General features: G+C 45.9%; 1 protein-coding gene across 3 annotated transcripts in view; it reads left to right on the plus strand.

The window, feature by feature from the left end:
- The first annotated feature begins 2,112 nt into the window (after positions 1 to 2,112).
- Positions 2,113 to 24,715, plus strand: part of ERG (ETS transcription factor ERG) — a 112,303-nt gene continuing 89,700 nt past the window's right edge. For all 3 annotated transcript variants that reach the window (XM_049629238.1, XM_049629239.1, XM_049629240.1), the window contains exon 1: positions 2,113 to 3,363. In XM_049629238.1, the coding sequence (XP_049485195.1) occupies positions 3,346 to 3,363 (18 nt within the window). In that variant the 5' untranslated portion in view covers positions 2,113 to 3,345. The remainder of the gene's footprint in view (positions 3,364 to 24,715) is intronic.

Here is a 24,715-nt window from a genome sequence, read left to right on the forward strand (position 1 = left end):
TCTTTAGAAACTGGGAAGACGTGGTTTTAAGACAAATAAATGGCAATGCCCCTTTTTACTGTTACAGTAAATGTATGGTCAGTTTTGTATGATTTCCTTTTTTCATTTGGAACAAGATAGGAACAGGCTTACAAAGGGTTGTGGTAACCTCATGGGGAATGTGTCCATGATGGGTAAGTAAAAATGGAAATGTAGAATTTACTCATGGGCTCAGATGTCCACAGACACCGGGGGGCCATACTGGTCCATTGTGGTGTTTACTGTGTTCCAAGGAGAGTGGAGAAGGACCTTGTCCTGGCAGGATCGTGGCAAGATGGCCCCCCCAAGCTGTGTCTCTCTCTGCTAGATTGCCCTGACATGGGTCGGCCTGGTAGAAGGGTGGCTTTCCCCAAGGAGGGCTGCTGTCTGGTTAGAAGCTGCCTAGTCCTTAAGATGCTGAATAATCTGGTGCTGAGGCCAAACGTAGGTGTAGGCTTGGGGTGGGGGTAAAGGGGAGGATTAAGTGATAGCATTATTTTTGGATGATTCCCCCGGGGACTAACGTTTGGGACATGGTTTCTGCACCACTATATTCTTTTTTTTTTTTTTTTTAATTTTTAAAGTTATTTATTTATTTATTTTGAGAGAGAGGAGCATGAGCAGGGGAGAGGCAGAGAACAGGAGAGAGAGAGACAGAGAGAGAGAGAGAGAGAGGAATTCCAACTGGGCTCCGCACTGTCAGCACAGAGCCTGATGCAAGGCTTGAACCCACAAACTACGAGATCCTGACCCGAGCTGAAATCAGGAGTTGGGCAGCTTAAACGACTGAGCCACGCAGGCTCCCCCCTGAACTACTATATTCTCATTAATAGATACGTCAAACGCTTTCAATAGCCAATCAAAGTTAAAAAGCAACTTTGCCTTAAACATTCAGAGAGTACCAGGCTTGCATGCTATTATTTCATTATAGGTATCAGGAATTATTGTCTTTGAAGATGCTCAGCATGAGTCTAACATCTCGTTGTTAGAAATGAGGAATATTTGCCTTAAAAAACTTTGTGACAGGAATTACAACTCACTGCCTGAACACTGGCTTTTTACCAGATCACCTCCATATTTGTGCGCATCTTCAAAATTCAACACAGTGAAACTTGTGGGTAGAACCTTCAGGAAATAGGTCGAATAGTAACATCTGGTTTTCTGTCTGTAAGTATCCAAGCAAAGAAATTTGTCTCTAATAAAACAGCATTTTTATTAATTACAGAATAAAGGAGATCTGTGCCTATTCACACGTAGGCATTATACATAAATTTTAGAGAGAGAAAGCAAAGGAAATGAAAATTACCAGCATTTGGGGTAAGTGGGCGAAAGATATTAGGAGTCCTTTGCATTAACTTGTTTCTGCATGTTGGAAATTTTTCCCTGCATAAAGAATTAAAAGATTCCCCTGCTTGATCTGAACTAAGCAGTAACCAAGGAGTTAAGAGCAGAGGCTTGATGAAGAGTTAGGTGTCCTAGGTCTTTGGGGACGACACGGAGAGGGCTGGGTTAGAAACCAGGAGACCAGAGTGAGGTAAGACCAGTCAGCAGGTTCCCCCAAGGCTCTTTTGTTAGCAAAGTGTCCGTCCTGTTTAAGGCTGCTCTTTGGGAAACCCGTGATGGAACACTGCTCACTGGGGTACCGTGGGTAACATTTACAGTCGATGCTTCTCAGGAGGGCAAAAGCAGGGAACCCTGGCGGAGCAGAGAACATTTTTCTCAGCACTCCCGAATCCTTGTGGACGCGACCCAGATAAAACAACTCAGTGCTTTGAAACTTTCGGGGAAACAAAATTTTAATCGGCCTGCCATCTCCTTCATTGTTCAGAGATGAAAAGAGGGGAAATCAACACCCCCTCAAAGTGTAGACGGTGAGAACGTGTGGGTTCTGACTTTTATCCAGAACAGGATTTCTTTAATTTTCTCTTTTTCCTTTGTTTCTTCGTTTGTTTGTTTCTCCCTGCCCCCCTGCCCCTCCTCCTTCTATCCTAATGCAAAGGGGTTAAGTCAGGAGACAACCAAAGATATAGAAACCCAGGCTAGTTTCTAGAGCTCTGCCATAGGCAGGCCTGAAGTCTGAGTGAAATCAATTCACCGACCGTCCACCTCTAGAACCAAGAGTTGCTGAATGACTCAGGATTTCGTCTCTTGGGTTCTGAGGGTCCCCGTGTGGAGACCACACTTCTTTACTGGTCCAACTTTCGTGTAGCTGGATTCAAAGCAAAATGTTGTTTCTTCCAGAGAACAAGTAGTTTCCTGAAAATGAGTAATTAAAGGCCTGAAACCCTCTAAGGAATGTTCAAGCTTACATTAGCTGTACTTCCTTTGGGTGGAAAACAGACGTGTGGCCCTGAACTTACAGCCTGGACTTTAAAACCCTTAATGAGGTCTTCACCTGCTGTCTCTGCAGAGTCAAGATCTCTCTGAGGGTCTGTGGCCCACAGCGCTGACTTTCGTCAGAGTGGGACCGGCTTGCTCGCATCAGAAACCATTTGCCGTAATTTCCGTTATTTGGCCTTTAAATAAATACTTAAAGATCAGGATTTGACGGGCTTAGTTTTTCCCGTTCTTTGCCTTGCTTTACGTTACTAGTTCTAGAGCCTTTGTGTGTTTTTGACTGGTTTATTGTGGAGCAAATAAAAAGAATTACATGTGCTTGGAAAGAGAAAATGAAACTTCTGGGAATACTCACTTGAGATGTTGAATCAAGGCAGGCCGTTACAAATCAGCAAGCAAATACGTTAACGTGAAATAAGTTCTACCTGCAACGTTTCCATTTTGGAGAACGGAACGGGGAGCGTGTGGGGATGAGTGGCTCGAGTCCCGTGTGGCAGGCGTGTGGCAGGTCCAGGGAGGTGGGGGCCCAGAAGGCCTGGCACCCGGCTGTCGGGGGCCCTCCACGCCCCGTCCTGAAGTGCTCACGGCACATGTGAAGCCATGAGGAGTGCCACCACGTCTGCATCCTGCCTCTGTGTGGCATGTCGTGTGGTGACACATCAAGTCATACCTGCCGTGGGGGTCCCTGTCCCGGGCAGTGGATGCCTTTTTTTTTTTTTAATTAAAAAAAAGAAATCTCCTGGCTGCATATCATCAAGAAAAACAACATTGTTTTCAGGGTCCCTTATCTCTCCACTCCCAAATATCCTGTTTCTTCGGGCTGGGCAGCCAGGACCAATAGAAACCTCTTCCTGCCATTGGCTGACTTCATTTCCCAGACTTAGCACGATCTCATCCGCTCTAAACAACCTCATCAAAACTACTTTCTGGTCAGAGAGAAGCAATAATTATTATTAACATTTATTAACGATCAATAAACTTGATTGCATTATGGCCAGCACTATTAAGGTAAGGAGAGGGTTCCTTTTCGTTTGACAAAACCTTGTGCTTGTTACTTTTTCTTTGGTTTCCTTTATCAAGGCAGATAAGTCCGGATTGGGCAACACCCCCACTGCCACAATAGAGGACAACAAGATTTCCTCTGCACTGCCTAGTAAATTTCCTTTTTCCTACTCCAACCATCCGCAAGGCTTAAAAACTTCAAACTCAGAAAAAAATTGGGGTTTCTAAATTCACTGTTGAGGGCTGTGGATGACTTTTGCAAAGGCTTCTCGGAGCGCGTCTGAATTTCCATATTCTTTAACTATCCCTAGCGGGGTGTGGATGTGTTATCTGCTGGAAGGTGATGGACTCGGAGAGGTTGGAGGGAAGGGTCGGAGAAAAACAGACGGGCTTGTAAATGGTGGACTTCTGGATGCTCTCGAATGACTCCTTGAGCATCAGGGTTGCTAGCCAGCCCCAGTGGCAATGAAGAGATGCCGGGCGAGTGGCGGTTGGTCATGGGACACGTTGACTTGCTCTTGGATCCTTCGTGCTGAGAACGGAGTGTTCTCATAACTCAAATGGTGGTAATTCGGTTTGTTCGGTTACATGTTGATCTTTAATAAAAGTGCTACTCCTCTCCGCGCTGCGAGTAAACGTTCTTGCCCGTCAGGGTTGGTTTGCGGGAATGGGAGAGCAGCGGCCTATTGGTTGATTCTCTCGCTGTGGGGTGTGCGGTCTGCTGTGTTTTTCGTGCAAATGTCTCTGGTTGATAGCATATAGAAATTAATGGGGAGGTGGATCCATTCAGATGGAGTCTAAACGCGGCCTAATTCCTGGAAACGAAGCCAGTTTAATGGCGAGTGCAGGGCAGCAGCATGGGGCGTATAAAGTGGTCGACTGTTGGAATATTTTCCCGGCCCTCTGCCTGGGTGACATTTGTAGAAATGAGAAAAATCAGCAGCAGACACATACTGAAGGGAAGAAAAAGAAAGCTCTGTTAGTTGTCTTTAGTTTTGCTGCCTATAGGTGAGAAGCGTTTGGTGGTGTTTTCATCAAGGGTTTTGGTTCATTTCAAAGCTCCCGAATACGGAAGTCTGCCCAGAATCGAGCCAAGGCGTTTTCAAAAATCTTCCTTGGTTTGGTGTCCGAAATGTTGGCATTAGAGGTTATGAGTAATACCCACCCTATGAACTGTGTCTCAGAAGTTTTGTTCTGTTTTCACTTCTCAAAGGATGTTTTCTTTTTCAAGGAATGTTCGACAATATATATTAAAAAATCATATATCAATGACTAACCTCACAGAGGTTTTTCCTTCTCTGGCTTCAAGGATCTGAGGCTGCTGAAACTATCATAGAAAAGAATTTTAAAATTGGAGGGTTGATGTGACCCTTTCAACTATGTGAGCAGAAATTGTTCGGTTGTATGATGCAAAATGCTGCCCTTTTTATTCTTATTTTCTCTCTTAATTATGTCCATATTTAATAACAATTAAATCAAATATTCTTTGTAAATTTTGAAGAGCTGGGGTGCAATTGTGCGGGTTCCAAAAAAATCAGTGTATTGAAGGACATCGAAATGACAGACCGCCCTTTAGACTGTGGGTTATGTTTCGCAAAACATACACATGGGTTAATAGTGTTTAAAGTATACGTGTCTGAAGATACGAAGGTATTTTGAAACTTGGATGTTTTGTGAGTTCTAGAATAAATTTTGGGTCATAGTTTACCCTTGTCTAAGATACTCTGCTTGCCTCAACATTCGATGACACTGCGTTGTCTGTATATTGTGTATTATCTCAGGTGAGCTTTAAAATGACTTCAAGTGGATTCTTTTTAATCCTCAGTTCAAATAAAATAGCCCTTCTTTATGGGCAACTTCCTTCAAGACATGTTCTGTTGGCCTTCCTGGGTAAAGTAATGCGATGATTTTACAGACTTGTTTATAGAGTGGAAAAAAGGCGGCCTGAGTCTGTTGATGGCAGTTTTAATTATGTGAGTGCAGAGCTCAAATTAGCATAAGGAAAATTATGGCTGTCCGTTGGAATTAGGAAACAGCCTGTCATACAGGCAATTTCTGGTCTCAAACGCACTCTGTTTTTTGTTGGTGGTGGTGTTTCAATAAATAAATCAATTAGTCGATTAAGCATCAGATGCACTGAATTTAGTACACCCCGTCGGAGTGAGCTTTTTTTTTTTTTTTTTTTTGGCGTTAATATTTACGAGACCTTGTGAGGCACTATGCAAAAGCTAAATGTTTTTCTCCTGTCTTTGTGATTCTCGCCATCATTTTCCCTTGGTGTTTGCAACTGGGAACAAAAAGTATGCATTGGAAGAAGCAAAGGAATTTGTGGAGCTTACCTGAGAGAGTGCCTGTTTGTCTCTAAGTGTCCGTGAATTTTAAGATCAGGTTATAAGAGTTCTCACGGGAACATGTAAGCATCAAGGATGATGTCCCCATGGGTAATTCAGTGTCAGTGGTCCCATCTGCTTTTTGCTTTTTGCTTTTTGCACCATAAGACAGTACTGAGGGGTAACCCGTTTCCCCTGTTCCCCACGGAACAGCACTGTGTTACTTACAGACTCCAAGGAGCTGGTTGTTAAGCCTGAGACCTTGCTTGTGCTTTGGTTAGGACTTTTAATCCAATCTCCCAAAGACTTCCCTGGTCCTTACATGATGCGCTGGGTCACTCGGGAAGTCTAATGGAGCCCGCAGTCCCCTCTTGGGGATAAATGCTTCTAAATGCCTAGAATGTGGTGCTTAGAATGACAACAGAAGCTAATTCTATCCAAGGACAATTCAACTCTTGGACTCCTGGGGAGGCCCATGAACCCCATGTTACAATTCCTGATCCTAGGGTTTCAAGATCTTTAGTGATTACAGTGGGAATGTGGGGATTTTCCATTATCACGGAGCTCTGACACTGAAGGACAAGGAGAGAGCAGGGCCGGTGGAAAAGCATCTTAGAAACAGACAGGATGTGGAAAGTTACAAGGCTTGATGAGGGAGCACACATCACTGTTTCAATTAGTTGTTTAAAGAAGTCACTTTGATTCAGCAGAGTTTGGAAGGTTTGATGATGATTGAAACATGGTGTTAATTTAAAAACATCCTGCTTCTTTTATACGTTTCATGCTTTGACATAGCAGGCACTCTGAATATTTGCCATCATGTGTGAAGGAAAAGTTAGTAAAAAGCTCACGGTTATGTGAAGAAAGTTCATCTATCCTAGGATTTTGGTGCATGTGATTGATGAGTTGAGTGGCTCTAGGCATGTGATTTTTCATTGGCCCTTTGGCTTATGCAGAATGAGAATCGCTTCATCCCTTATTACTTGGATGGCGGGGGAGGGGGTTCAGGCCGTGGAAGGAAAATGTTGCCGTCCTGCTGTGTAAATGTCATGTCCGCGGAGCAGGGGCCCTGATCGTCTGTCCTTGCCTAAAAGTGGAAGTACAGGCCATTATCTTAAAGTGACTTGCTGTTTGCATTTGTGAGCAGCTCTCTCATACAGGCTGCTCCCACCCCCGGATGGAGCACAGGTCTCCCTAGCAATCTGAGTGTGTGCACGGGTCTCCCTAGCAATCTGAGTGTGTGCACGCACCTGTGCCCGCTCAGCGCCCTAACTCCGTAACAAGGGAAAGGAGAACAGGGAATGACGACGTTTTTGGGTTCTTTCCCATTAAATATGCTTACATAGGACCACAGTGCTCTCAGAGAATGTTCTGGAAGCCAGAATCATCTCTTAATTATCTATGCTTTCTTTCAAGTGATTATTTCACCATTATTATTATTATTATTACTATTATTACTTTGCAAAATAGACCTTTCTTGAAAAAAAAACAACCATCTGCAAATACACACATACTTAGGCTTGTTTAGGTCTCTTGAAAAAGCGTACATAATAACAAAATTAATAAAACCACCATTGCTGATGCCTTCAGGAGAATATTACTTCTGTGTTTAGAACATAGGATAGGATTCCCTCCGTAGAAGTGTTGACCCAAAGCAGAAAAGTCCACCTTGGCAGCCCAGTAACTTGGCAGGTACATTGATTTCGTGGCTGATGCAGAAGAGAATGACCATACGAGAGGTGTGGGAAAGCCAGGACTGTGAGAGTTTCTCCGTGGTCTGAGACCTTCCGGCAAGCGGGTCTCACAGAGACAGTCTCCACGTCCTTCTAGTGTTTGATAGCAGTCTCGGCTTTGGCAGGATCTTTTCTTCAGGGCTAGGGAACACCTCGAATGCCACAGGACCCACCTCCTCCATTTGTCCCAACAGGATGAAGGACGTTCTCTGCCCTGGGCTTCTGTCACATGGCCCCCGAGATTTCATTTCTTGTATCAGGTGGCTATAGACTCACCTGCATTTGGAGCCTGACTAGTCACGTGACCCTGAGCAAGGGCCTTAAGCTGTCAGACCTCAGTTTCCTCACCTGTAAAATGGGATTATAATGGCTATCCTGTCTTATGCTGGTATGAATTGAAGTCTCTAGAGCCTCTAGGATGTGCTCAATAAAAGGCAGATGCCGTCAGACGATCCAAACGGATTTAACCTTTCCTAACAAGTTGCATGGTCTTTCTGGCCCTGCTTTCAATTCTCTCTCGATTTCTCACTGTCCTGCTTTAGTTTTGAAGCCCAGAGCCACACCGTCCCTGTTCCAATGCTTTCAGAGAGAACAGGGTCACTTCTACATGTCAGTACCGTGGTCTCCTACCGAGGGCAGGTGACACCTGGGTCTGGGAGGCAGCAAGCCAGGAGATGGCAGGAGGGGGAGAGGCTTGGCGGGGCTTAGGGTGCAGGAGGGCAGGAACCAAACACGCAGGCAGGTAGAGCATACAGCGGGTCACTCAAGGTGTGGCTGGTCAGGGGGTTGGTTTAGGTCGGTTCTGAGGGCGGAGGCTGTTTGCTGCTTTGCTGAAGGACGGCAGAGGCCTGGAGCACATCTTGCCCCTGATTAGGGCAAGGAGAGGAATATTGCAAAGCCTCCACTCTTCTGTTCTCTCATTAATTTTGAAAAATTCACCCTGTTGTTTTGCACAAAGTGCAGTAATAAAACATTCTCGCTGTAGAGAAAATGAAAAACAAATCATTACAAAGTCAATATAAGTTGCTCCTGATCCCAAGCAGCCAGAGAAAATGACTAACATTTGGTGGCTGTCCTTATCCTGTGTTCTTCTCTGTCCTGTTCCCGACCTGGGTCTCCATCTAGGTTTTCTCGGCTAACGTTAGTTTAGATTAATTTCCCCCGATCGCTAAACATTTTCAATAAGCAGAATTTTTAGGCTTAATCAGATCTCATCTAAAATAAGTATTACAATTGATACAGCCAATATCCTGTTACAGAAAATAATACTGCTTTCAGTTTTTCACTAGTTGGCAATATATTCTCGACCTAACTTTGTTTTTTAACTCACATTACTGGTATTCGTGTTTACAAAAGGAACTGTTGGGCCAGTGAGCATACGTATTTTTGAAGTCTCTGCCGAATTAAAGTATTTGCCAATTGGGGCGCCTGGGTGGCTCAGTCGGTTGGGCGTCCAACTTCGGCTCAGGTCATGATCTCGCGGTTCGTGAGTTCGAGCCCCGCGTCGGGCTCTGTGCTGACAGCTCAGAGCCTGGAGCCCGCTTCTGATTCTGTGTCTCCCTCTCTCTCTGCCCCTTCCCTACTCGCACCCTGTCTCTCTCTCTTCTCAAAAATAAATAAACGTTAAAAAAATTTTTTTTAAATAAATAAAATCAAATGTTTGCCAGTTAAAAAACTTGGCCATTTTACTCCTCAGAAGGATCGTACCGGTTCCCACCTCTAGACATAGATGAGGCCACTGTCATGCACTCAGTACAACTCTGCCTATTTTAGTCTTCGATTCTTTGCCATTCTGACAGTTAACATTGGAATCTCATTGTTATTTGTGTGTCCTTAGTTATAATACCCATTCTTTTTTTTTTTTTTTTTTTTTTTTTTTTTTGCCATGAACCTGTTTCAACTAGTGGCCACTATGACCTCCGGATCTTTCTTATTCATGCCTTCATCCAGTTTGATCCAACTTATTTCCCACACATTCCCCTTATTGAACTTGGCCGAGGCATGTTTTCTAAAGTTGAAGATCATTCCTCATTCTGTCCTTTCCCTTACGCTTCATCGTCTCCTGTCAGCACGTTCTGCCCACTCTGTGCTGGCGAGTGTGACTGTTCTGTGAATACGTCATGCGTACAGCCACGTGAGCCTCAGAACTCCTTCTAGGTGACCGTCTGTCCATCTCTTTGGCGTCCTTGACAGCAACTGGCAAAACGTCGGGGTTCCGTACATAGGAATATTTTTTTTAATGAAAATCCTTTGAGGTCACAAAGAGAAAGTTAAGAAGGCAGAGTAATTAATCATTATTGTAGATTTTAGATAGAAGTCGTAGGTCTTTAGTGCTATTTCTCTAGTTAAAGAAAAATCGGGTAACTGGAATTAAATTGCTGTTTAAGAGAGCAGAGGGAAACGTTTTTGAAGAGCTAGCTCTTGTATCTTGAGTTCATAATCCGAATTAACATCATCCTTGTAACTGCATAAAGGCCAGGCTCTGTGCTGGGCGGTCACATTATCTCGTGAGACACTCATTGTACTTGCTTTTTGTCCACACAAGGGTGAAGGATTTGAGAGGCCAAGAAACTCGCTCAAGTAACACAAATTCATTTGTCTCCCCTCAATTTATCATCATGTGCTCTCTTTCTCCTTCTGTTTGCCCTAGCCTCAGATACTAAATGACTATTCGGGAAAACGAGGGATCAGATGACCTAGTGATACATTAAATAATGGAATAATGAAAATTATTAAATGTAACTGCCTAATTTTGTTACTCCTCTTGTGTGAAAAACCCCACTGGCAACAATTATTCTACTCTTGGTGACTAATCAAGGTAACATGCCAGAAAGTTCGAGAGCTGAAACTCCAGCACCGATCTCTATGTGCTTGGTGACAAGAATTCTTTCCATATTTGGCAATATCCAAGGGGCAGCGGTTCCAGATTCCAGATCAGCGGCTGATTTAAGTTTCCTCATCCCAAGTATCAGCTTCCTTGCTCTCACCTTGGCATCAATAATGAACTTGTGGCTCCATTTTCCGTCAGGCCCTTACAAGTCTTTCAGCAGGGGTGCTCGTGGGATTAAACTCTGGGAAGAACAATAATCTGCTGTTGCGCACAGATAAGTCCCGAGACATGTAGCAAAGAAATGCCAAGGCCAAGCAAAATTATTTATTTTTAAAAGCCACATCATATTCCAATCATAACATGAACGTCAGGGCTGTTGTTTCCAATGCTTTTTGTTCAAGACAATGCATGTCCAATTCTGGAGAAAATAGTAAAGAACATTTATGACCTATCGTATGTAGAACCTGCGCTCTTGAATTTAACAGAGTCACCTTTAAAACATTCCACCTTGATTGAACAGCTCTCTTCCCCTTACGCAACTACAGAATAGCAAATTGATTTGTTTTCTTCGTGTATTGACACAGTGTCTGTACTGAAGAGACAATTCCCCCCCGTGCTCATATCCACATTCCCCCAAGGAAGGCCATTCATGCAGATCATCAGCCACTAGCAAGTTCCTTGTCCCATCCCCTTTGGGTCCCACTGGGTCTTACTGAATTTTATTTTTTCAACTGAACCGTATGCATGTGATACTCACCTTTGAGGAAGAGGAAATGGTTGAAACAACACTTCAGAATTTGTCAACACAATTAGTTTGTGTCTCAATTCGAGGTAGATTTCCCAAGACGTTGCTTCAAGTTAAAGAGAAAAAGAAAAAACACACCAAAACAGCGTGTGTGGCTTAATATTGCAAAGTGCTCCTGGGATCTGTGTTGTATGTGTGTGTAACCTGATGTTCCAAAGATCGACAGAAGCCTAGAGGTTAAGGCTAGCACAACCTGTGTTTATCTCAGGCCCGGGGAGGCACTGATACTCTCTGGGTCTTTACAGATCCTTAAAATAGCCTCCGTGGGGAAAGCATCGGTCTTATCTTGCTTGCAGGGGAAGGGAGGGGACAGAGGGAAGGGTTGGCCAGGGACGTGGCGGCTGGGGCTTTAGGTTGATGCCCTGGGAGCCAGCAGGTGAATTCACCTCTGCTGGTCTTACCACCCCCTCCTTGGGAAGCTGGGAATGGCCTTCCTAGCACTTCGCTCTTGACAAGTACTCGCCTCACTTACGAAATCTGGGTTTTTCCACCTGTGAAAGGGGGCTAGCAAGAGTTCCTACCTCCCGGGGTTCTGCTGAGTTTTGACTGAACGTGATGGAGTGCCTATGAAGTGCTTCGTAAATGTTAGCTAATTTTACTATCCACTCGAGTCACATAAATTTTTCTTCTACGACGAAGGTCAGGAAATCCACAAAAGCTTTTTCTTTTTTCCCCTTTCAGTTGCGGTAACAGTTTGTGAATTCAGGTTTTTGTTTTGTTTTTTTCTCAAATAGCCAACTTTCCTCCAACATGTTCTTCTTCCTCTAGGATGAAGTAAAAACTTTTATAGGCGGTGAGTTCTCCATTCAGCTTAGCGCTTTATCTGCGCTGGAGGTCATTTCCAGATTTACTGGGTGCTGAGTCTGTGCACATCCCCTCCTTGAGAAGATGTTCAGGGCCCTGTCACTCTCTGCTTCTCTTTGTTCTTCTCACCTTCACACTCCTTCCCTCCTCCTTCTCCCTCTTTGCAATAGCTGATCACCCAACAGGAGGGTTTGAACGCATGAGGGACAACAGTAATGAGGAAGAGAACCCTCCGACCCGCACCGAATGCTCAGAGGTTCCTCTGGAACCTGCTTCTTTCCATGTTCTCGACTGCTCGTGTTCTCCCAGGACTCGGGGATGGGGCCTTCCATCTGGGATAAAGACATACAGGGAAGACTGTACGTAAATGTCATCAAAACCAGTAGTAAATGTCATCAAAACCAGTAGCCACACATCTACTTTACTTCACCTTACGGGGACTCTTTGAGTTAGAAGTGTATTTACAGTCACGTGTACAATAAGAATATTGGCCCGGACCAAATACACGTGACGCTATGAATTACCTGACTTGGGCATTATCCATCCCACCAATTTGAGTTAACACAGATCTTCTTGTTGACTGTTGCCTTTGAAGTCAGAAACCATGAAGTCTGTTAAGGCTGAGTTAAGCCAAGAAGTGAAATAAAATTTGTTTTGCTAGAGAAGCATCCGGATGAAGAAGGCCCACCGTTTGTTTCTTGGGCACCCCTCTCGGGGCACCTCCTGTCCTACTTAAAAAGCTGTTCCTGTTGACTCACTTCCATTGGAAGCACCATCACACCGCACACAGTTTTGATAAGAAGCTGATTGTGAAAAGGCGTGCATATATATTTTTTACGCCCGGTTCTTTGGAGATGGAAAACATCTTTTTTTAGATCACATGTTTACTGCTTTGGTAAACAGTAAAATGCTGCAGCAGCAATTACCTTGAGGATAAAGGGTTTGTAGACAGATACTTCCTGCATTCACTTCCTACACAGATAGCCAGCCCAGCCAGAGGCGCACCGATGGCAGGAAGGGCTCCCAGTGGAGACTTCCCCAGAGCATGTGTGGTTCGTTACCCGCTCCCTCCTCCCCCAGGGGAATAAACCTGTTGCTACAGATTTTCTGGCGGAATGCTCCGTCTCGAAGCAGTTGAAAACCCAAGGTTTCCAAAGTAACGGTTTTAGCGCCTGTTTCTCATTCTTGCCCTTGTCTGCGTGCTGTGCTGTCTCGGATGGAGATAAGTGTCACCAGACCAGACGCGCCTGTGAGTAAGATGTGGGTCGCGCGTGGGCACCTCAGTCTCCTGTGAATCACGGTGAACGATGCGTGAGGCTGCCTTTGTAGTTGGTGAGAATAAGCCTCTTTGAGATTCCACTGAAGGTTTGTTTTTTTTTTTTTTTCCTGTGGTTATTTAGAGGAAAGGTCATTGCGGATTTTGCTTTCTTCAGTCAAGCGGAGATGGCCAGATTTGGGTACAAAAATCTCAGTGCACAGATTGTTCCCTGTGCTGATTTTACACCGGTTATTAAGTTCCAGCGAATGCATTGTTTAGGTCCTTTGAACCAAAGCACATAAAACCACAGCACACAGGCACTGAACAATAGGGACTCATCAATTATTCATCTCTAGGATGCACCCTTACCAACTGGGCCCTTTGTAAGGGAAAATAATATACCAAGTCAACAAACAGTAGCACTTAACAATAAACCAAACAAAATAAATAGCACCTGAAAGCCACTCAACTCAACTCAAGTCAAGCGCAGGCAAAACTCCAAAGAGTGATGTTTACATGCTGCAAACACGGAAGCCTCCACCTCCTACACGTTCCGAAAATAATCAGAAAACCCAGCTGCTATTCGTTGTTGGGTCACATCACGGGGTGTAAATCACCTCCTTTGACGATCCGAAAGTGCCTGAGAGCTCTGCTTTGCAATGACAAGAGCACAGTGTCCAGGAGGCTCCTCCCCCAGGACCTACTCCTTAGTTGTTGATGACTTCCAGGTGGGGAGGCAGGCTAGCCTTGACCCTGAGAAGCTGCTAGACATGGGGAGATATACTCATGTCTCAGGAAGATGCTCCTACATGAATATTCACTAATGATTTTATCTGCAGTCACTCAGTATGCAGATTTACTCTGAGTTGACGTGAAATTGCCCCAAGAGATAGTTTCTTTGCAAGACTCAAGTGTTTATATACTTTGGCTCATCCTGTTGGAAGACACCGTACAACCTTAGGGTACCTCCTGTTCGAGTGGAAGACCGCTTTCGTCCTCTGCACCTGTGTTGTGCAGCTTCGTTACCTTTTAGCGAAGCTCCCCGAGGCATCCCCAACATGCCCCCTTCCAGATGCTACCTTCTGACGCCTCTGCTTCTTTCCGAAATGACCTCTCTCATCTCCTGAGTCTAGATGGGTCCCGGTAAGGGCTGGAATCACAGTTTTGGGATGCTGGTGCAGGGCTGTTCAGCAGATAGACTTGACTTGGATGCCAGATGGAGCCCATCCCGACCACCGTCCTCCCTGGACATCATCACTGCTTGCCGGGGATTGTGGTTAGTTGTGTCTTGTTTCATTCTTTTCTTTGCTTTGCTTTGGCCTGAAGAGGACACAGGTTCAATATACCCATTGAATAATGTACTGTTGAAACAACAACAACAACAACAACAACAACAACAACAGCACCTTTGTTCTTTTCCCCTCATTTCACAAACACCTGTTGTAGGATTTAGAAAATAAACGTTTAGAAAAGGAAATTAAAATGATTGATATTGCACCATGAAGGGTCTGTGAAAACATGGCACGTTTTGGATTTTTTGGTCTTTTTTTTCCATGCACACACGTATATTCTTTAAATAAGGATAATAGCATTTGAGAAATTAAATTTGTCTTAAAGAATCCTTTTCTGCTCACTGCCTTTATTCCAGGATGGAGAAGAAAAGAGGAGTAAGGGCTGAACGTTTCATGATCCCCTTTAGAGATTAAGGATTAGAGTCCAACCTAAGGATCCCATTTCTTATTATGGAGCAGAATCAGACTGGCTGGGCAAGTCCTTACCCATCATCTTACCCTGGCAAGGGGACTTCACTTTCCTGCGCCTCGCTTGCTCATGTATAGGATAGATTGAGTGATGATAATAGCACCTGTATCTCGATGGCATGTGCGTTGAATAGTAACGTGCATCTGTGTGAAAACAATGTTCACCGTCATGAGCTCTTTGGTTGCCCACCCTAGCCTTGTTCCTAGTATTTCATTTACTCTCACATCTTATGTGTTTTTTCTGAAGTAATCGGTTCTTGACTGTGTTTGTTTCGACGTTTGACTTTCGAAAGGAATCCTCCAATATGCTTTGGATATTTATCCAAAAAGACCTTGATCTATTTCATCTAAAGAGATAAAATGAATATCATTTGCTTCCTTCTCATGCTTTCTTTGAGGAGAGTAAACACACCACAATGGAGTTACCCCCAGGGGTTCATTAAATGTTTCAAGCAACATGGTACCTAAACTTTTAGCAGCTGAACGGAGCTGGGTTCTCATGAACCCAAAACACCAGTGATTTTGAGGGTCCAAAGAAAAACCAAGATGGAGGACTATACGGTGTTCACTGTCACCTCCCTACCCTTTTCGATGAATGAATGAATGAATGAATACATTCCTGCAGTGGGCAGCGACAGCTGGTCTCTGGAGGGTCCAGGCAAGAGCTAGTTTGAATCAGCTACTATAGCCAGTATGTTCTTTTTTTTTTTTTAATTAAAAAATTTTTTTGACGTTTATTTTTGAGACAGAGAGAGAGCATGAACGGGGAGGGTCAGAGAGAGAGGGAGACACAGAATCCGAAACAGGCTCCAGGCTCTCAGCTGTTGGCACAGAGCCCGACGCGGGGCTCGAGCTCACGGACCGCGAGATCATGACCTGAGCCGAAGTCGGATGCTTAACCGACTGAACCACCTAGGCGCCCCATGTACTTCTTGATCAGAAGACAGGATTACTACTGTGTCTTGGGACCAATGTCTTGAATGCCCGTGTGTTATATTTGAATGCCTGATGTTAGACATAAGCCTGCGTGTCCCAAAGAACCTGCCCATGTGTGGGAAGGTGGGATGATCATGGGGCTGTGTCACAGAATCTAACTGTGATTGGAACATCGGTGAGCGTGTGCCCGGTAAGCGCATGTGTCTCTGCTGGGCCATGGTGGGAGATGCGTTCTGCTTGAAAACTAGAGGCAGAAATAGGGTTCTTGGAGCCTGCGCTCTGTTACAGGACGCTTGTCCCGATGAGACAAAACCAAGCAGTACTGACGCTTTCACTAAGTGACAACATCTATCAGTGGTCATGTGTCCGAGGTTCGCACCGGGTCATCGCTGTGTCCAACTGTTACAACCCCTTATGCAAATAGACATTCTAGACTCAAAGAAATGAAGCGTTGTGTTTAATGAATTATGACGGGCACGATTTGTTTCTCTTGTCTGTTAACCGCAGCGGTTCCTTTGAAATTTCAGGGAAGCTGCAGGTTAATCTCTTAAGACACATGCTGGTATCCCATGTACTGGTTCACACTGGGGGCTTCCGTCTTCACCGGGGAATCGGGCGGCTCTTACTGCCCTGTAATTATTACACACGACACCTGCAAAGGGTATGATGTGATACAACATTTTCAGAAATACCTAAGTCCTTTGCATTCGATTGCAAGACAGTCTGCTTTCTGGTAAAGATTGACTTTCATAGCAATTAACGACCAACTTACCGAAGCCAGAAAATAAACCTGGATTCCTTACTGGACTTTTAAGTGCAGCACACATATCATTTAACTTGGTGAGCCTTACTGGTTAAGGCATTACGTATAAGCCAAAGAAAATGTGATCGATGTGTCATAAAACCTGAAGTATTCCTGCTTTCTGTGAGCTGCTTTTCACCTTGATCGTTTACAAATTGACGATGATTTACAAATGTGGCTCATCGTGGTTTCTCCTCACACAGTACTTGGTACACAGAGTACTGCCCCGTAGATGTTTGCTGAATGAATGAACACACGAACACACGACCAAATGTGTAGCGAAATCTTTCCCTGAGTGCAGTACATCTTTGGCAGTATATGTGAATAAAAGAAATCTCAATTGATCCCTCTCCTAGAAAAAAACTATACTTTTCTTTGCCTTGTCAAAGAAAAGGGCGGGAAAACACTTTTATTTGGGAACCCAAAAGTTAGATGAAACTTGATTGGCCATCTTAGGGGTCCAGTGTTTTTCAACCCAGTTAAGTTTGGGGTCTGTGCAGTCTTAATTGTTTCTAAAATAACTAAAAGGAATTCTTAAGAGAATGAGGATTTTGTTGGGGAGAGAGAATATACATGAAGCAATCGTAATTTGACTCGTTTGCCCACAAATATTGGTTGGAAAAAATACTAAAGAAATAAATGTTAATTTCCCTTGGCTGTTTTTTTTTTTTAACTTCTAACAGCATTTTTAAACCAGTAAAATTTTGAGAGATTTAAAGATGTTTGTGAAGACAACCTCCTTGCACGATGATGACTTTCATTAGAGTGTGACCCAGACATTTGTTTCCCCAGTGGTACAAGCAGACAGATTCCTAAGCAGAATCAGGGCATTATCAGACAAAGGAGTTTGCGTGGAGAGTTTGGCAAAGTTAGCATCATTCTGGAAACTTCAGGCTATCTGGTGGTTGTGACCAGGGATGTATCTAATTCTTAGCCTATACTCACGTGCTTTTGGAAACTGCACTAACCGTAAGGCAGTTAGTGAGCCATAGAGTGCCTGTAAATGGCAAAAATTTTGTTGAAAACAGCATCCACAGGTAGCGTATTCGTTTTCTGGGTCTGCCGTAAGAAATAACCACAAACTGGCTGGCTTCAAACAACGGAAATTTATTCTCTTGCCGTGTGGGGGGCCAGACATCCAAAATCAAGATGGCAGGTGGGTGAGTTCGTTCTGGAGGCTCTGAGGGAGGGTCCTCCCCATGCCTCTCCCAGCTTCAGATGGTTGCCTACATTCCTTGAATTGTAGCCACATCACCTGAACTCTGCCTCTGTCCTCACGTCACCCTCTCTGCGTATCTGGCTGTTCTGTCCTCTCTGGTCCCTTATGGGGGTGCTCTTGCTGGATTGAGGGTCTGCCCTGATCTAGTGTGATCTTACCCCAATCCTTGCCTTAATTACATCTACAGAGACCTTATTTCCAAATCAGCTCACATCCTGAGGTTTCCAGGTGGACATGGGCAGGGGCCACCATCAGGCAGGAAGGAGACAAGGCAGGTCTAAAGTCGGCAACTTCTCTCGGACTCTGGAAGAGCAGGGAAGCCGCTCGCCGATAATCCCCATAACCCAGCGCTGGTGCTGGGGTTCGCGCGTCGTGCTTGCGTGTAAGTGCTGTCCAGGAACGTGTGAATGCGGTTGGCTTCATTGAAAAGCATGCACATGTACAGTTCCGTGGCGTGAATGGCAGCCATCACACCGTTAAATCCAGCGTGATGATCAGACCAACAAATCACTGTAAGACAGGCGTTCACCCTGTGCCGTTTCTGTTTCACAAGATACCGGGTGTGATGCTGTGGTTTTCCCTTATCTCGTAGTTTTACTTGGTGGATGTCAAGACGCACACCAAGGCTGGGGCGGCCACACTACCCCTCAGCATCACGTGGGGAATTGCCTACGCAGGCAGGCAGCCAATCACGCTCCCCGTCGGCCCAGTCCAGACTCGCGGATAAGTGCGCTGTTTGCATCTTACAGAAAGAAGTGATTCCTGTGGCCTTTTTCACTAAGGTCCTCAAGTCGAACCTCCGTGGCCCTAAGACTAAACTCATAAAATGGCGTCGTGTCGGGCACCAGGATTGCATTTTTGTCTTCTGCTATCTGCTGGGGTATAGACAGGGGATTTGGGCCCAGAAACGTGAACTGCCCCTCACTGTTCTGGGGCCACGTCTTGTGAAGTGGACAGGGTGTTAAACGAAGAATTGCACTTCATCTCAACGCTGATGCCGAAGGCTGCACAAGACTTTCTTGGGAAAGGCATGCCAATTTAAATTCAGAGCCAGTCAGGCGCTCTCGTTGTGTTGTTGGGACGTGCCCTTGTCTACTTCGAGTAGACACGCGATGGCCCCTCCGGATGAAGAGTTTGCCAGCACATCTCCACCTCCCCTCGGGCTAAGACACTGGAAAGCTCCCAGTGTGACTGGGACAGTCGGACCCACGGAATCTTCTGTGTGCGTCTCACATAGCTGCAAACACAGAGGTGATGTAAAGCCCTGGGAGGCAGAGGTCAGTCCCACTGGGTGTCCTTCACGACTCCTGCCCAGTGGTGGCAGGAAAAGGCACGGGGGAGCACGCAGATGTGGACCATTAAGACAGGACGCTGTGGCCAGGAAACTTTGTCCCCATGGCAGTGATATTGCCCATATGTCACTTGCCCTCTACCATGTCACTTATTCTGTTACTAGAGGCCAGCATGAGACCCGCCCTGTCGTGTGCAAACAGCCATGAGATCTTGAATACCACCACTTACCCACCGGAGAAGGAAACTGGGCTCGAGGGATAAGATTAGGTCTAAGGTTAGCCTGGAGTATTCTGAGAGTGGTCTTTGGCCACCATGAAGAGGGGATGAGACCTCAGGAGAGAGAAATTTGTTTAGAACTTGCTAAGTGAATGCTCTCATTTTTTTCCTTTTATTATTTATTTGTTTTAAATGTTTGTTTATTTTTGAGAGAAAGAGAGAGAGAGAGTGAGCAAGCCGGGGAGGGGCAGAGACAGGGAGTCAGAGAGCCTGATGCAGGGGTCAAACTCATGAACCGAGAGATCATGAGCCAAAGTCTGATGCTTAACTGACTGAGCCACCCAGGCGCCACCCCCTTTTTATTATTATTATTATTATTAAATGTTTATTTATTTTTGAAGGAGAAAGAGAGAGACAGTGTGAGCAGCGGAGGGGCAGAGAGAGAGGGAGACAGCGAATTCAAAGCAGGCTTCAGGTTCTGAGCTGTCAGCACAGAGCCCGACATGGGGCTCTGAACCCACAAGCTGTGAGATGGTGACCTGAGCCGAAGTCAGACGCTTAACCGACTGAGCTACCCAGGTGCCCCTGTTATTTTTTTTATTCTTTTAGAATCGGAGGTCAGGGCCACTAGCAGACAAGCTAGTTATGTAGAACATCTATCTTCTGTTTTACTTTGTACATGTACTTGACATACCCTTGCTCAAATGCTCCGTGGGGTGTATTATGTACCCACTTTGGTTTGTAACCCCCTCTAGGGCCCAGGGGTCTTATCCTTTGTTTATTACTCATATCATGTCCATAAACCCAATCAAGCGGCTCAGTATAAAAGAATGCTCAAGAAAGCTGTTGCCTGGGTGGTGAGTGAAGTGACCTCAGAGATTTCTCTTCAGGGTTGTGCAAGTTATTTTCACCGTGGGTGTTTGACGTGGCCCGCTCGGTTAGCCCGGCCGATTACAACATACGCCGATAAAGGCGAGATCACAGGTTTGCACTCCACGAAAGCTGATAACTTCTCAGAGATTAAAACAAAAAAAAAATGAAAAAAAAAGAAATCGCCCTTCTACGACCACAAGACGCGTTCACCTGCTCAGATGCCTGCACGCTTGAAAGAGAGGAACTGAGTTGCAGTGGGCCTTACTGTGGGCCAAGAGAACAAGAAAAGAAGAGAAACCACCCAAGCTGTGTTACTGTTAGCAGGCAGTGTGTCCCTGCAAGAAAGCAACTCAACGCACCTCCCTAAAGCTAGTGATTTTACTTAAAGATGCCAAAAAATAAAAAAAAAATAAAAATAAAAATAAATAAATAAACATAAAAATGCCCCTCCGCTGGCTCCCTGGGAGGCCCGGGTTACCTGATTACCAGCAGAGCTGTGACCCACCTTTCCCCCCCACCCCGGCCTTTGTCATCGGAACACATCTGCAGAAAGAAGCCGTTTACATGGAATTCAAATCTGGTTGTTTAGTCTACAAGGAGGAGGGGAGGGTTCTGTCTCTTTAATGTTTATAACGGTTGGACAGAGCTTGTCGGGTGAAGGTTAATTGCTCTCCGGTTTAAGCAGTTGTGTGCCCAGATGGGTTATCAGAGCCGAACACTCGTTACAAGATTAATCTCATTTCCGACAAGACTTCCCTTTCCTTCAACTGATTTTCGCCCAGCCATTGGAGCTGTCATCAGCCGTTAAAAGAAGGGCGGATTGCTCTGGGATATGAATGCGGTATGCAGTGAAACAATGCACAGGGCTGTCCTATCTCAGGGAACATCTTTAGGAGAATACATTTCAGGGGTGTTACGAAGGCTCGGGCTCATAAACAGCGGGGACAATTGGGCCACTTACACCAGCACTCCTGTGAAAAGGCCAGAGTCAGAAGCAGCCGCCTCCCTCGGGCCAGGACCCCGCTCTTTTCTACAGAGTGATCCACTAGGCTTTGCTCCCCGTTGAAGACTTTAAAAAAAAAAATTGGGGCGCCTGGGTGGCTCAGTCGGTTGAGCGTCCGACTTCGGCTCAGGTCATGATCTCACGGTCTGTGAGTTCGAGCCCCGCGTTGGGTTCTGTGCCGACAGCTCAGAGCCTGGAACCTGTTTCAGATTCTGTGTCTCCCTCTCTCTCTGACCCTCCCCCGTTCATGCTCTGTCTCTCTCTGTCTCAAAAAAACCTAAATAAATATTAAAAAAAAAATAAATTGTACTGTGATCAGATCTTCATTCTTCTGGCCCCCACCCGAGTGGCGGGGAGTTTGGTTCGCTGCGTCCATGGTGAAGTTTTGTGGCAAGCGGGCACCCGCAGTGAGCCTCCCTCCCTTCCTTCAATCCCTATGCCCCCTTCAGACTTCCGTTTCATTTTAGAGATCGCTTCGTCCCATGTTTGCCTCAAGACAGAAGGCAGATTCTTCTTCCTTTGATGACAGGTAGCTTCATTTCTTTGGTTTGTCTCAAGAAATTCTTCCAGGAGCCTGGCAGGTGAGAAATACCGTTGCAGCCTTCTGGGATTTGGCACGTGGGAATCAACCCATTCATTCATTCATTCATTCATTCACTAATGACGTGTTGGTCTCCCACAGTGACCATCAGCGCAGGGGGGACGTGAGGCAGGACAGATGGGCTCACGCAGGGCTCTCAATCCAGTGGAGATGGGCGTATAGCAGACGAGTAGGACACGGGGGGACAGTGACGGTAGACCTACACCGGGAGGTAAGAAGTGTGGAGGACACACAGAAATGCGCAGGGTGGCAGGGGGTCCGAGGGCTCCGGTTCAGATGAGGTGACCGGGGAAGGCCGTCAGGCAAAGACAGAAAGGAAATGTGAGAACAAAAGTTGCGTATCCGGTGGAAGAGTGCCGTGCGCTGAGGGGAACAGCGAGGGCAAAGGCCCTGAGGCAGCGACAGGCCTGGGAGTCTGAGAACGGTGACAGTGCTCGTGTGGACGGTGGGCACAGGTGCTGAGTACGGGCGGTGGGCGTCGAGGCCTCTTGGGGCCTAATTTCTCAGAGGCGGCAGAGAGAAGAACCCCCACCTGAAAGAGGACTTCATCAGTGCCATTTGCTTGGGTGTGAAAACACTGGACAGTGGCTTGGCCATGGAAGGGGGTGCCCTTTTCAGGGCCCCAGGGTTAAAGGCGTGGAGAAAAATGTGTATTAGCTAGGTTGCATCTCCTTCTTCTTGCATCCCATGTCCTATATGTTGTCTCTTTTCAGGGACTGGGCTAGTTTCCAGAACGCTCTGGTTCCCTGTATTTCCAAATGCCTTTGTAGCCATTTCAGTCCCAGGCCATTTGGTGCAGTGCGCTTAGTGGTTAGACCCTCCCTTTGGAATCAGGTAGCTGGGTCAGAATTCTGGGGCTTCCTAGCAATATGCTCTAGGCAACTTAGTCAATTTGCAGAGGCTCAGTTTCCCCGTCTGTACAATGGGTACAAGAGTAGCTCCTTCTTTGCAGAGAAGAAGGTTCCATGCATGCGTTCACACAGGCACTTAGGGAGCCTGCCATGTGCGGTCAGGTTGTCCACATCAGCGGTTATGGTCAGGAAGATCCCCTCATGTTTATGTTTCCTTTGCGTGGACCCATCCATTTCCCTGAGGACAAACAATCATTAAGCTTAGAGACATTTTTGTTGGTTAGAGACTTCTTTATTTTTTTTAAGTTTATTTATTTTGAGAGAGAATTTTATTTATTTATTTATTTGATAGAGAGAAAGTGTAAGTGGGGGGTGGGGCAGAGAGAGAGGGAGAGAGAGACTCCCAAGCAGGTTCCAGGCTCAGTAGAGAACCCAACGCGGGGCTTGATTCCAGAACCTTGGGATCATGGCCTGAGCCGAAATCAAGAGTCTGACGCTCAACTGACTGAGCCACCCAGGCGCCCAAGTCAGACTTCTCACTACATTTTCTCCAAATAAAAATGATGGAGGTAAGATTCCATTTCACTTTCTCCCTTCCCTTCCCTTCCTTTCCCTTCCCTTCCCTTCCCTTCCCTTCCCTTCCCTTCCCCCCTTCCCTTCCCTTTCCTTCCCTTTCCTTCCCTTCCCCCATAAGTGCAGCCACCCCATGTCCCCATACGTGTTATTACACTACCATTGACCGTGTTCCCTGTGCTGTACTGTTCACCCCCATGACTTACTCCATAACTGGAACCTGCACCTCCCAACCCCTTCATCCATTTTGCCCATCGCCTCACCCCTCCTCCTTTCACTCTGTTTCTTTGTTTGGAAAAGAAGGGACAGTCACTACCTTCTACACAGGCAGGAATCACTTGGTTTCTCTGTGGCCTTGCAAGAGCAGGTGTTTTCTCTGTCCTACAGGCCATGTGGCTTGATGACCTCTTTAAACCTGCAAGATGCATATGGTTGTCAGGGCAAAAAGCTGAGGACGAGAAGGGAGACCAGATGAGAGCTGCAGTCGTTGGTGCAGAATCTGTCCTGGGCCTCGGACCGATTGTGGCACCAAGGGCAGAGCACAGCCCCCACCTGGGGACCCAGTGGGGTGAGAAGAAGGCGGTGCCTCCCAAGACGCTCGGCCCGCGTGCAGACACCGCGACGTCTCAGCACCTGGAAAGGTGGCGCCCAGTGGGTTCCATCTACACGCGCTTTCCCGTTTCCCACTTTTCCCTGAGACAGTCACCGCTTCCCAGAGGCATACTTCTAAGGAATACACGATCACGAGCGCTTTGGGGACAGCGGGGTTGAGAGAAGTGACAGGAAATTCTCAGGCATGACCATTTTTGTCAGTGGATTCCAACACCAACAATGGGGTGACTCCGTTGGTGACTCACACATCGGTGAGAATTGCCCTCCCACATTTCCCTGCTTATGGGAAGGAAACGCTCCTTAAATACGGATTTACTCATGAGTAGACTTCTAGCCATTCTTCCATAGCCTAACCCCACTCTGATGCCATCCCAGAAAAAGCCAGTTGGCTCATTTTCCCAACTTCCTTCTATGGTGTTGCTTATCTGTGTGTCTCATCTATCTGTTTATACCCATTCGGTTCCCATCTTACCCACTGAACACAGGTAGGATTTGAGTGAACTTTGAAAATATCATCTCTTCTATACATTTACGTACAACTCCGTGTCACAAAGTGGCCGCGGACCCCAAACCCCGTCTTCCCTTATGACCTCCTCCCTGGACTGTTTTCTCTGCGCCCGCAGAGTGAAAGATATTTCCTACTGGGTATTTGCAAATGCTTCTTGATTTCTGACACTCCCAAGTTTGAGTCAGTTTCCCATACGTCAGGGCAGGATTAAGTTCGAATCATTCCTATTTCACCACTCACTGGTATCTAAAATAAATATGTTATCTTACTTGAAGTATTTTTCAAGGGAAAAAAGAGACAGAACCGTTTTACATGGGGAACTGAATGGTAGGATCACGTTAATACAAAGTA

Source organism: Panthera uncia, chromosome C2 (genome assembly GCF_023721935.1).
Source record: "Panthera uncia isolate 11264 chromosome C2, Puncia_PCG_1.0, whole genome shotgun sequence".
Classification (NCBI taxonomy): domain Eukaryota; kingdom Metazoa; phylum Chordata; class Mammalia; order Carnivora; family Felidae; genus Panthera; species Panthera uncia.